General features: G+C 40.9%; 1 protein-coding gene across 6 annotated transcripts in view; it reads left to right on the top strand.

Moving 5' to 3' along the window:
- The window catches only part of ptprua (protein tyrosine phosphatase receptor type Ua), a 246327-nt gene that overhangs the window by 127627 nt on the left and 104418 nt on the right, over positions 1 to 14282 (top strand). For 3 of the 6 annotated variants that reach the window (XM_028598341.1, XM_028598340.1, XM_028598339.1), the window contains exons 4-6: positions 1706 to 1787; positions 11192 to 11307; positions 14227 to 14262. In XM_028598341.1, coding sequence (XP_028454142.1) covers positions 1706 to 1787; positions 11192 to 11307; positions 14227 to 14262 — 234 coding nt within the window. The remainder of the gene's footprint in view (positions 1 to 1705; positions 1788 to 11191; positions 11308 to 14226; positions 14263 to 14282) is intronic. The other 3 variants (XM_028598344.1, XM_028598343.1, XM_028598342.1) reach the window with 1 other exon arrangement.

The raw sequence follows: 14282 nt of genomic DNA, 5'->3' as shown, positions 1-14282 counted from the left end.
ATTCCCAATAGTATGTAGTGTGTAATGAATGCTTTTTAGAAGTTTGTTGTGTTATGTTGAGTAACGGTTTTGTCAATGGTTATGAATTTACATTTAATTCCCTGTTGGTTGGGAAAACAGATTTTTAACAAATAATTTGATCTGTTTATGTATTAGGTTAGACAGAAGTTTAGAATCAATTTGATTTACAGCATACAGTATAGTCCAGTATTGCAAATGTGCCTCAAGAGGCTTTAGAATCTGTACAGAATCCAACACCCTTTGTCCTTAAAGTGCCCATATTATGAAAAAAACACTTTTTCCGGGATTTGGGGTGTTCTTTTGTGTCTCTGGTGCTTCCACACGCATACAGACTTTGAATAAATCCATCCATGGTGTTCTGAGTGAGATACGGTTTCTGAATGTGTCCTGCCTTCAGTCTCCGGGTGAGCCGTTCAAAATCGGCCCGGCTTGTGACATCACAAGCCGGGCCGATTTTGAACCGAGCTGGCTAACCACAACCATTAGCTCGTAGCGTTAGCATGCTAACGCTAACGCTAGCATGCTACCTTGTTCTCAATAGCAAAGCACTGCTACAACACACATAAGTTCTACAACATCTACAAAAGAACTACTTCCATGTGCGCCCTCATTTAGAAGTCTCCCAGCTAATCCTGCCTTGTAACTGACCAAAGTTGAAGAAACAGCCTTTCTTTTACTGTCTAGCTGAGCTAGTTAGCTGACATGATCTACATCTGAGCTACTGCGCATGTGCGAGTGCAATCAAAGATAATACAGAAGAAGAAAAGAGGTCTCACTTTGCAGCTAAAACAGAGACCAGGTGAAAAGAGGTTCTGCAGCAGTGAGAGAGAGCTGTGCAGTACAACAAAAATATGGTGTTTTTTGAAAATTAAACCATGTAAACCTATTCTGGTACAACCTTAAAATACAATTATGAACCTGAAAATGAGCATAATATGGGCACTTTAAGAACTGGGTTCAGATGAGGGAACCCCTCCCCAAGATCAAGATTTAGTTTGGTTTAGACCTGGTTGATGATTGGGATAGGGCAGTTAGCCACTTAGATTTTGCATTTAGATTAGTATCAAAAAGTTGTTTTATTGCCAGAAAATTGGATTGCCCTGGGAGTTAAGGTCTAAGCATACAGTATAGCTAGCAATCCAAGCTATTTATGAACATTGAGGCATCACTGCGATCACTACACCCAAACGAAACCACAAACTGCCACGCGGCTGCTTTGTATTTAGATCTGCTCGGGCCAGTGTTGGGGCAGGAATTGGCATAGGTTCCTGTTCTATGATTTTTATTGTGTTCCTGTATAACTTAGGTGTTTTATGACAAAATAGTGGTTCTAAAGAACGCTTGTTTTTTTTAATTCTGAGGTGCCTATACCAAATCCTGATATTTCCCTATTGGTGTTATGGAGAAACAAAAAGGTTCTGCTTATACATTCTACTGTAGCGGTTATTATAATGTGTTTGAAAAAAATAACACAAAATAAGACAAAAATCCAAGAAACCTTTCAGATAACCGTTTTACGATGGTGCTTTCTTTTAAATGTACATTGGAATTAATGGAAATTCTGTGCATGTCTGTTCTTGAAAGGCCTTTGGACCCCATCCCTCTAATTTCCTACTTTGTCAGTCTACTTGTCACTCAAGACGCAATGGTCTGTAGTAATTTAATTTATCCGTTGTCTCCACAGGTCATCTTTGAAGCGACCATTTCCGAAGAACGGCAGGGCTACATTGCCTTGGACGACATTGTGCTGCTCAATTACCCCTGTTGTAAGTACCCGTTCTGCACTGCTCCTAGCCTACCTCCTGACCTTTACTGAGCCTGGGGAAAGTGTCTGGCTGAGTAACCAAAGCCAGGGCCTGGAAGCTTCAGGAACAGTTTCCCGGAGGTGATTGAAGGCTATGAGGCAACCCGGCAACCATGGCACATACACCTGGTAACTGTCCGAGTGTCACAGCAACAATAACACAGCAGGAGGCTTCTCTTTTGTCCGTGCAGAATGGCTGACCTTTTCCTCTAAACGCCATGCTCCCAGCCGGGTGCTTTTAGAGCTAATGTGGTGTTACAGGCAGGAAAAGGACAGCTAGTGGTTGTACTTTGATCTTTTCCGGGAGATTATTTTTTCTTTGTCATCACTGGTATATCAGGGGGTTCAAGCTTTAGAAGTGCTGGTAATGATACATTAGGTTCTGTTCTATTGGATTTACCATTATACCCCCCCGCTAGTCCTTTGGTGCACAGGCTCTGTGTAGATGTATACCAGACCCTTTTCTTTCAATGCTGTGCTGTTTCCAAGAAGCTCTATTGGATGCCATAGACAAAAGCTAAATCGGCTCCGATTGGTCTGCCTGGAAGTAGAGCTGGGCAATATATCGATATTATATCGATATTGTGATATGAGACTAGATATTGTCTTAGATTTTGGATATCATAATATCGTAATATGGCATTAGTAGTGTCTTTTCCTGGTTTTAAAGGCTGCATTACAGTAAAGTGATGTCATTTTCCGAAATGACCAGCCTGTTGTAACTGTTCTATTATTTGCCTTAACCCACTTAGTCATTATATCCACATTACTGATGATCATTTCAAAAATCTCATTGTGTAAATATTTTGTGAAAGCACCAATAGTCAACACTACAATATTGTTGCAGTATCGATATCGAGGTATTTGGTCAAAAATATCGTGATATTTGATTTTCTCCATATCGCCCGGCTCTATCTGGAAGTAGCCGTCATTGTAAAAATCTGCACTGATCCGTGTTGACTTCCAAAAATAGAAAATAATATAATTCAATTGAAAATGGGTCATTATTGGCTTTTGTATCAAATAACAGGCTTATCCATTTCACATTATTGTGATGGAAACCAGAGTGTTTGATTTTATATTACTCTATAATTAGTCAGTTATACACTGGTGGTTGATGGAATGCCATGAACCTAAATTGAGTATAATGCAAGGTTTTAATTACACTCCACACATATATAGATGATTATGTTTTTTTCTTGCCATTATTATTAGTTAATTCCAGTTGTTTCAGTGAGGGTTTTATTGCATCATGGTTTGTTTAATTTCAGTTTCAGAGCCAGAAATGAAAAGGTATTATGTTTTAAGGGTTTAGCAGCATACAGTATATTTGCTCAAAGTTATATATTAAAGCAGGTTAAACAATTAAATGAATTGCTATATTAAAGCTGCACAAATCAATACTTTTATTTTGAAGGGACAGTTTGGATCTTTTGAAGTGGGGTTGTATGAGGCACTTGTCCATTAGTCAGTGTATTAGCTACAGTAGATGGCCGTTGGCACGTCGCCCAGTTTTGGAGATAGGAGTCCCGACACAAGCTAAGCAACGTACTGCTGCTGTGGACGGGGGCAGCAGCTAAACGCATTGTAGCCACTTACAAAATAACAGCTAAAAAAAATCGATACATTTTTTAAGTGTATGCTATATTTACAATATTTTCACAGCTTTACCTCGCTGTCAGACAGCCGTTTCCGAAGGAAAACTGAAGCCTTTATATCCATCTTTGCCCTTTTCAAAGACACCAGACTCCAAGAGACAAAAACAATAATTTAACTCGCAGAACACGGGGAGTTGCTGGTCTACCGCTGCCTCGACTTAAACGGAGTGTTTTGGACAAAAAGGTGAATACAGCTGTATTCAGACAGACAGCATGAGAAAAATAAAACATTTAAGCATGTAAACAGTATATATAATCTGGAAAATGAGCATATGTCTCCTTTAAGCATTGCTGTCATACGTCAACTATCTGCAGCTTATATCCAACCATACTGACTTTGGTATTGTTCAGAAACCTAGTATTTCTGTCCAGCCTTGCTGCTTGGATCCACACTGGCCTTCTGTGAGAACAGTCATTTTGTCTTGTAGCTGCATAAATGTGGGGAAATGTTAATGAATTATAATGTAGGGGGTTCATTAGCTCATGAAATTCAGATATCCTTTTCTGGCTCTGCTGAAAAATCAGGCAGGTCGCACGTTATAAATCATTAAATCCTCACCGGGAAAACAGACAGAGAAGCTGGCATAACCCTTTCTAAAACCAGCGCAAATCTTCTTCTTTTTTCTTTTTTTTTTTTACCCAAGCTCATCTCAAAGTTTGTTACTTGCCTTTTGTCACTCTATGCTCAGAGGAGCAGGATGCGTTTCCATGGTAATTTTGGAAGGGGCTTTTTGGGTAGGTAGCGTTGCCAGGGCCCCTCGATATGTGACTTAGGCTGGGTTTAGCCTTGTTGCAGATGGTGGCGCTTGGACCCACCGCATGCCTTATTAGCTCACATTAGGGTACAGTATCCCTGCCAGAAACTGTTTTATTTATATATATATATATATATACACACACACCATAAACACATGAATCATAGAGCACAACTTATGTGTACTACACACATACACATGCTCATCTACTCATACGCATACAAATGCCAGCTACAGAAAAAGCATACATCTGCACAATCGCGTATTATTTTGTACCAGCTGGTGTAGCTGCAGGCGCAGTCACCCGTAACAACCCTTTAAAGCACGCAGTCAAACAAAGATGTAAGTAAACATCAGTAAGCTGGCAGAAATTTCCCTACAGGCAGCAAGAATAATGGTATGCCCCCGTAGGAAAGATTGTAGTCAAAGGCAACTGCTATTCAGTTTGCATTCCCACTCAGTTGACATTTTGTGTTGTTTTCCTCTGGAGTCCGTGTCTGTATTCTAAACACGTGTTTGAGTCAAGACCAATCTCTCCTGCATCATAAATAAGAGGCAGCATTTTAAATTTAGGGAAGCAACATCTCACACAGTCGGAATGCATTTGGGACTCAAATTACCTCGCCTATATTTAAGTTTAGCTGTATTAATTAAGGCTAGACAGGTCACACATCGACACTACTGGGCGTTTTATGTTTTCTCAGTAACCAATAATGCAACTGCCTCATCCTCAAATGACTGCTGCTATAATTGGGGCTGTGAACGCTCCTCTTTAAAAGATGACTTGAAAGTTTATTCTGGTTTCCTCCAGACAAAAAGCTCTGACTGGCACCACAACAGTTGTGCAGGGTGTACACTTTGCTAGCTTTCACTCTTTGCTTCAGCTTTATTTCAGTCAGGAGAGACTTCCTTGCAAATATGAAAAAGATTTATTGTAAATGACATAACCCAAATATGACATGTAGACGCCATCGTAACAATATGTTTTAAAAGGGTAGCGCAAACCCAGACATATCCCCCAATGGAGTCTAGACACTGGTGGTGGTGGTGGTGAAGGAGCACAGGAGACCAAATCGAAAGTGCCAAGGTTGGGGGTCAGCTGACGAAGACCCAGGGTACCATGGGTGAGACCACCGGCTGTTGAAGGGGAGGAGGCGGGTCGCACTCTAGTCCTGAAATGACAACTGACCACCGCAGAGGAGAGACCCGATTTTAAAACAGGGATGTCATGCTGTGATTGGCTTGTGAAACACATGGCTGAATCCGATTGGTTTAACAGAAAAGTGAATGCGTAGCTGAGTCTGATTGGTTACTGAAAGTAAATGCCTAGAAACAGCTGACAACTCAGTATGATGTGAAAACATTATTTGAAGTATTCCTGGAAGAATTTACACTGAGCTCCATTTCTGGTATGCAGAATTAGTTTGACAAGGTTTACATATGTGGAATGAGCTAATTGTTATTTGATATATCCACCTTAGGAAATTTGTTAGCACAGAGCCGGCTTGCAATGCTATTTGGTTGGATAGAGCATGACAAGGACTGCACAGAAGAAAAGGAAAATCAAAAGGCAGTAGGTAAAATATGAGATGCAGTTTCTGTGGCCCGATCCTTATCCAGATGATGCTGTTGGTTACTGTGGAAACCAAGGATAAAAGTGTGTTCTGTGAATAGTGCCGGTCTCTGCATCGAAATGTAATTTTGTTCATCACGTCGGTGTCCAGTAGAAACAATTTGCCCAGAACATTTTGCAGTACACCACAGCACGAGTTCCGGTCATTGTGGTCCATCTCTTATATGATGGAGGTTATTATTTTCTCATTATGTTGTCATCATGTTGCTTCATTGCCTGAAAAATCATTCCACTGTGATGTAGGGCAGTTTATCTCACCCTGTGTTTTCCGTCATATATGTTTTGCAGCGCCGGCGGGCTGGTGCAAAATTCTCACCGCCGCGGCTTCAGAATCGAATTAAACGACTCTGCGGAGCTGTCCGCCTCAACTCAAACCAAACGCTCGTCTTCTCTCTTGGGAATGAGCAACTGGAACAGTGACAGGACGCCAATCACTTGCAAACTCATGATTAGGGTTGGGCATCGTTTCGATTTTAACGATTCTGATTCCAATTCCGATTCTTCCTTCCGATTCCGGTTCTTATCGATTCTCGATTCCGATTCTTTAAGGGTGGAGTTGAAACGGGTCGCATGCTTATTTCACAAATAAGAGGAAAGTTTTATTTTGATTCAAAGGTGGGTTGCAGTTTGACGGGGCTTTTTCAATGTAAAATAAAGCCACACTAGAGCGCTGCTTACTGTGCTCCATGGCTGCAACACAACAAGCGCCTGGCCGCTACGGAAACCAAGACTTGCGCATGTTAAATTTGGAACCCATGATCAGATTTGAAACCAAATCCTCCAAACGATTCCAATAAAGAAACCATTTCGATGGAATCGTAATTTTTGAAACGATTCCAAGTAGGAATCGGTTCTCGATGCCCAACCCTGCTCATGATCACGTAAACAACAGCCCCAGTAGCCAACAGCGTTCTCTCCTCAGGCTGAGTGCCATACAGGGACAAGATCCTCGATGCCTGCGTTCCCATGGAACACGTGTTCACATGGAAAACATGTTCACATGGAACGATCCCCCAAAATATGTCCGCATACAGTAGCTTGGAAAATATTGTTATGGGGCACTGAATCTGAGGATGTTACTGTTTATCTGACTTCTTATGAAACAAGAATTAGCTAGATCACGCACCCCACGGTCCCTTGGCCTTACTCCCCGCCTCCAAGAGACTACTTTGCCGGGAAGAGAATGGGCAGCAGCACCGGAGACACTTCTGAAAATAAAATAAAAATTAGAGGAAACACTGTTGTCATGTAAAATCAGAATGTTGTGTTTCCATTAAAACATCTTTTAGATGATTTGATTTACCGGGTGGCCATGTTGTCATTGTTTATAAGGCGTTCAGGATTCAGGTTCAGTGATAAGTGTAGCAAATGATCCTTCACTATAGTGGCTAGATAAACAGAGCTGCTGTTAGCTTCCCACCTGTCATGTTAGATAATCTATTTCATCCTCAATCTGTGTGCAGTTGGGGAGTTTTAACTTTTTTTTTACACTTCACCACAATGTCTTCTGACAAGCTGCAGAGAACAAGCATTGACATTTACTTGTAGATATATATTGTATTAAATATGCCATGACTATAACAGATGTCAGAAATATACAATGTATTTAAAGTACCGTATCCATTACTCGCTTCTAAAGTACTGAGGGTGGAAAGGTAAGTAAGCTAGCTCTCCACTTTTTGATATTTTTTATGAAGCTAAAGGTTTTTTTTAAAGCTACATTTGGTGAAGAAAACTAGTCAGTTGAGAAATAGAGATTTATGACCTGGTAGGAAACATGTTCACAATCTTTAGGAAGCAAACATAATTACAGAATGTAAATTGTATGCTTATTTATAGCGAAACATCAGTTGCTGTCTGCTAGCTAGCGTTAGCATGAAATTAAGTTAACTAGTAACTAGTTGTATCTGGTAGAATTTAGTTTTAACCCTCAAACACTAACTATGTAAGAACAACCTTTATCTTAGTCCTTGCCTTATGTTTAGAACTTTTGTAGTCATTATGCAGTTCTGTAGAATGTAGTGTTAAAATAAAGGTAATGGGAAGTTTTAGTGTAGTATAGGGCTAATGCTGGTTCAAACCTTTATCTGCATGCCAAAAATACACAAATTGTGGTGCGAAACAGCACAAAAAAAGTAGCACAAAATATAATAACGGTTAGCTGTGGTCCAAAAGTAACCACATTATACTCTTCAAAACTTGTTTCAGTTGAACTTTTGTCTCGTGTAAAAAATGTGAGAGAACCATTTTGGATGTAGTTAGGCTACATGGGTATTGTTGATGATACAATATGTGCCAACTTTTAACTTAATGCAAATTTTGAAGGATAATAGAACTGTTAATATTCCAAAGGTAATTGTTGGATACAGTTAGCCCACAATGTTTTTTACATAACGTATTGAATGTTAAAGCTTGACGCAAAGCCAAGCAAGGCATTAGTGAAATTGATAAGTACCACTTTTTAAAATAGGTGCACAGTAATGAGAAAAGGGCAGCGCTCCTTCTACAGCAAATACCTGATGATGCTCTATAGCATTCGATTAGTGAGCCAATCCATTTTGACACATTTTCACAGTAGGAAAAGTACAGGTGTAAATAACATATTGAGTAATGGCTGACTTTCATTTTGCTGCCTCAGTTTCGGGGTCCTGGCATTGCCCACGCTTGCTCAGTGTAACACTTGGCAGAGCCATCCTTGATTATAAGTAACAATTCTGCATTTCTTATGATACAAAGTCAAAATTTCTGCTTTTTATAAAAGCTCTGTTATCTTTATGAGCTGCTTTTTTTTTAATAATATTACATTTTGAAGCTTAACACTTTTTTGAGGGACTTTACGGGGATGTGAATAAAAAAAAACTCAAGTTTGTATCACTGGTGTTCTTGCTTGTCAGAAGCAGTGAAATGTTTTTGTCTGCATTGCAGTAGCACAAGTCATAAAGGCAAACTGATGTATTAATGATAAACATGCACACTGAGTATTTATAGCATCTTTGTGCTTTGCTACTTGCCTACTGATCAGAACAGAGCTGAAAATGACAACATGGCAATGAAAATTATCCCCTGCTACTTTGATCAGGCAACAACGTAGCAGGGGATCTAGACATCTGAGTCAATGGAACTGATGAGCAGATAATTAAACTCTGTGACAATTGAAGAAAACAAATTATATTTACTGTACTGTACATGTGATGTTGAAAATTATATGATTTTTGGAGTAGTATTTGGAGTAAAGTTTTCTAAAAGCTGGGTTAAAGGGATAATTAGAAGTTTTTGAAGTGGGGTTGTATTTTAGGTACTTAGAGTCAGTGAATTACCTACAGTAATGTAATGTAATAGAGTAAGGTACTGCTGTGGACGTAGGCAGCAGCTAAACAAATTTTAGCACCCTGAAAAAAGGACCACCTAAAAAAAAATCTATCAGTTTAAGTGTTCGCTATATTTAGAATATTTTTACCGCTTTCCCTCGCTTTCAGACAGCCCTTTCTGACAGGAAACTGAAGCCCTTATATCCGTCTATACGTCATTTAACCTCGCATAACACTGGGAGTTGCTGGCCTACCGCTGCCTCTATCCAGACTGATCTCATAAAGTGGCGTAAGTATGACACGCCAATTTGTATTTTCTACGCCATTTTGGCGTGTTATCAAGACGCATAATCGCTTTTTAGCGTGTTTATCAACGGTGTTCGGCCACCATTATCCTACATTACGTGTGAATTTTTGCCGTAGCGAGTAGTATGAAAGGACGTAAGTCTGCCGTGGGAGTTTGGTTGGGGTGGTGGATGGGTAAAACACAGGACTTTTTTTTTTACACGCGTGTGACGTTGTTCTGGCGATAGTACGGCACATTCTTGCGATGACACGCGTAAACAGCATAGACATACACGTGGATAGCTCAAAATGCGTACAGATAACACGCCATTTGACTTTAGGAAAGTGGCGTGTATGTTTACACAAAGTCATGATGCCATGTTGCTCTGTCGGTTAGTTTGTGTGATTGTGTGACTTTAGTGACTCTGAACTAAACCTTTAAAACACTGGCTGCCATCTACTGTAGGTAATACACTGACTATGGATAAGTTAGTCTCCTCATTTAAGGCACTATGGGGTGATGTTTTAATGAGTGGGTCCCAGTTTGGGGTTATATCTCGTGTTCTACTAGCAGGGACCAGCATTAGTAGCACATGTTTGTTCTGACTATTTCTTGCCATTGCACTGATTTGCAGTTGGTGGTGGTAACGCTTCAATACGGTATGTAGCTAGCAAACATGGAAGTAAACAATGTAGAAAACACATTTAAAGACATCCTATTTGTAAGTGTTTTATGAGGAAGGAAATGCATTCAACCGGTTTGTTAGACCTCAAGGAAAAAGAAAATTGTTTTTCTGTGTTTTTAACTTTAAATGTTTTATAGAAAACTCCACAGGATACCTTCAAGAAATGAGCTGAACACATGGTGCACTTTACTACATATATACAATCTCTATACATTGGATGTATCACATCAAAGAACAGGTGTAAGGTTGGATATGGAGACTGGTGGGGTGTGTCATTTGATGGCACATTCCTTCTGCATGTCTTTATCTAAGCATCTTCACTAGAGTCATTTGGCCATATCAGCTCTCTTTTGCATCTCAGCTATTGCTGTTTCATATTTTTTTTAGTAATACAAAACAGTATTCTATCACAGAATAAGGATTCCTTTGTATTCTTGACAGGGTTTTAAATAATAATGTAGTCAAGACTCCAGATTCAGAAGGATCCTAATAAGTATCTACACAAGTACAGTATTTGTTGCTGCAGAAAAACAATGTCTCTCTGTGATCGCCTTCAAACTAAAGGGAGGGAGAGAGTGTGTGTGTGTGTGTGTGTGTGTGTGTGTGTGTGTGTGTGTGTGTGTGTGTGTGTGTGTGTGTGTGTGTGTGTGTGTGTGTGTGTGTGTGTGTGTGTGTTTTGTGTGTGATCTTAAAAATGTCTGTTATATTGTTAGTCATTTAGTATGCAGCCTTATGATCTATATTTTCTCTATACAAGCTTCTGCTAATGGTGGTAGAGATGATTCAACTTGATCCAAATGTTTAAAGACATATTTAGAATAATATTTTTGCAGGGTATGGATATATACTCTTATGTTCACATGTTCATTATACACATGCTATATGTATGCATTCATGTTTCTGTGTGTTAAATATATTGAGACAGTGATGCTGGGCTCCAGATGTGCCACTGTGATCACCGTGTGTGTGTGTGTGTGTGTGTGTGTGTGTGTGTGTGTGTGTGTGTGTGTGTGTGTGTGTGTCTGTGTCCTCTTTCCACAGACAAGGTGCCTCATTTCTCTCGGCTTGGTGACGTAGAGGTGAACGCCGGGCAGAATGCCTCATTCCAGTGCGTCGCCACGGGCAAAGTTTCGGAGACTGAGCCCTTCCTCCTGGAGGTGAGAAAAAGAGATGTGTGTGTGTGTGTGTGTGTGTGTGTGTGTGTGTGTGTGTGTGTGTGTGTGTGTGTGTGTGTGTGTGTGTGTGTGTGTGTGTGTGTGTGTGTGTGTGTGTGTGTGTGTGTGTGTGTGTGTGTGTGTGTGTGTGTGTGTGTTCATTTGTCTCTGTTTATCTGTGCTAGTCAAGCCAACATCTCAGCACCTGTAAAAATAGAGTAGGATTGGAGATTGTAGGAAGAAGAAGAAGAAGAAGAAGAAGAAGCAGCACAAAGAATAAACGTTTTACATGTTTGGCATTTAGTTGACAGTCTTATCCAGAACAGCTTACAGTGGTTAAATTTGCATGCACCGCTGCTGGCGACACTCCCATTAAAGTCTTATTCAGGCTGCTGTTTACGTGAGGTTTTCATCATGTCACAGAGTGCGTGCGTGCTTGCTTTGATGGTCTGTTTTAGGAAATTAGCTAGTTACCAGGTTTCTCAGAATTAGTTTAAGTGTGTCTTTAGTCTGGCATTGCCAGACCCTCCTCCACAGCGCTCCGGAGGAGGGTGTGGCTAGTCCACACAGCATTCTGGGATGGGAGAAAAACGTGCTCTGGTTTATTGGCATTTCTTTAAACCAATCACAATCGTCTAAGCTCTGGACTAAATTGCGATAGTCTCGGGAAGCAACTTGTTTTGGTGGAACGTGTGTACGTTCAAAAGTTGTTTTAGTCGTGCAACACAAAACTCCGATTGGACAGATAGTCTAGCTAGCTGTCTGGATTTACCCTGCAGAGATTTAAGGAGCAGTTAACCATAGTCCTCACAAATCCACCGGAGGTTAGAATGAAAAGAGAGCGGAAGGTGAGGGACAACCCGGCCGAAAATCTGGCGAATTGGGTTAAAATGTGTGCTACATTTGCATTGAAACCGGTCTAGACACTCTGATGGAATTTTGCCAGGTCTGACATAATTATTGGAGTGACATCTTACAATATCTTTAGGCATTTACAAGGCATGGAGGTTTTTTTTTCAAATCCGTCTTCCACAAGTCCCAAACTCAACGGAAGTTAAACCCTAAAAACAGATTTGGCTGGGGACAAAGAGCTGTAGTCACCTTATGATGAACTGTATAGTAGTTGTTAAAGGAAATGGAAGCCATTATCTTAACTGTCTGCATAATACCAGTAATAGTAGTGTAATTTGATCATGTTAAATCCTGTTTGTGACTCTGAGTTTGTCTTTTAACGGTTGCGTTGTTGCAGGGAAATGAGTCATCGGAGGCTTCGGAAGATTATTAAGTTTGTGCCTCTGCTTTTGTAGCTTGTTTTGATTGTGGTGGCATTTAGTTTACTAAAGCCCCTAAAGTCATTTATGCCTCATGCACCGACTGAAAATAGGTTCAATTTTCCTGGTTTGAATATGAGCTAATATTAGTCTTCAAAAATCCATCCCTGAATGCCTCCACTCTTCCTCTGGCCTTGAAGCCTGCACACATCTAAGTGCTTTTGAAATGACGGCAGCGGGGAGAAGGCGCTTTGCAAATGAGATCTCAGTCTACTTGGTGATCCATCCCTTGTGTTTCTGCCCGATTTCTTATTTCAGCCCCCTACCCCCGCCCACACCCCCCCCCCCCTCTCTCTCGTCTCTGAATTGAAGCCTTTGAAGATCATCGGCGTGTGGAAGAGACATTTTTATCAGTCTCAGAGTTGTCGCGCGCAGGAAGATGCAAACAAACAATACACGGCTTGTCTTTCACAACTGGACGGTATGCTGCTCTGAACTCCCTCTGTAAGTCTGTACTCGCTTCAGCTCCTCCCTACTTTTTCTCATCATGGGAAAAAAAAAACACCCGGTAACAGCAGAAAATAGAGATCTATCAAAAACCATTACTGCCTTCTGTTCCCCCCATTTGTTGTCCGGGGCCCGTTTGATCATCAAAACTGAGCTGTGCTAATTGCTGCTTTCTCTTTGATCTCGGCGTTGCTGTGGAGGTCCTCTCTGGCCCAGGCTCGAGCTGCTCTCCTCCACTCATTCTTTCCTATTAAGGTAGTCCAAACAAACTGTTAGCATAATGTTTCTTCATCAATTAGCATCATATCTCCTGCGCTGTCTTCCGGGCCAAACTGCCGACGGCCGGTCTCAGATGCTATTTACGTCCCTAACATCAACCCGTCCAAACCTAAATTAGTTATTGCACCGACTCTTAATCACGATATGATGCGGGGCTCGCGGCCAGACAGGAGGGGCGGCAGACTTGGCTCACAGGAGCTTTTTATTTGCTTTAAAAAGCCTGCAGGTGGACTTAATTGAAGAAAAATCAAAAAATGCGCATGCTGAATTCTGAAGATTGACTTCAGACTGTTTGGAAACAGATGAATACATAAAAAATAAATAAAAAATAAAACTCCTTGGAGCTTTTATAAAAGAATAGACAGATAATGTTGATACCAAAGTTAGAATGAGTTATGATCTGTAGCTTCAGGCAGCAGTAGCCAGCCACTGTACTATCTACATTTCATATTCCCCCGCCCCTACCCTCCTAAACCAATTCAAACATGCGGATGTCAAACCCACTTAGTTGTAAAAACTGATAGCAGGCGACAGTTTACATAATAATCTGCTTATTCTGTGAGAGAGCTGCATATATTGTAGCTCGCACCTGAAACGGCTTATTGCGAGTGTTGGCCTCAGATTTCCTGTTCCACCGGTTGAGCCAATTGCCCGTGTGCCTGAAGCGCTGACACATTAGCATGGCAAGAGATGAGGAGCTGTCAGCTGGAGCCCCTGCGCTGGAAATAACAACCCGGGGAGGCCTGTGTCACCATCCTGATGAGCGTAAAAAACACTATTGCGCTGACATTTCTCACACATTTATTATCTCGCCCTCCCACATAGCTAATTTCAACCCTCCTTTGTCTTCCTGTCTGCTTCTTAGCCTGCCGCCCATTCTAATCCCTTGAATAGACTTCAGGTAAATGTGTGTGTGTGTGT

Source organism: Perca flavescens, chromosome 14 (genome assembly GCF_004354835.1).
Source record: "Perca flavescens isolate YP-PL-M2 chromosome 14, PFLA_1.0, whole genome shotgun sequence".
NCBI classification, from domain to species: Eukaryota; Metazoa; Chordata; class Actinopteri; order Perciformes; family Percidae; genus Perca; species Perca flavescens.
Note: the sequence above shows the minus strand (reverse complement) of the source record. Positions and strands in the feature narration are given on the sequence as shown.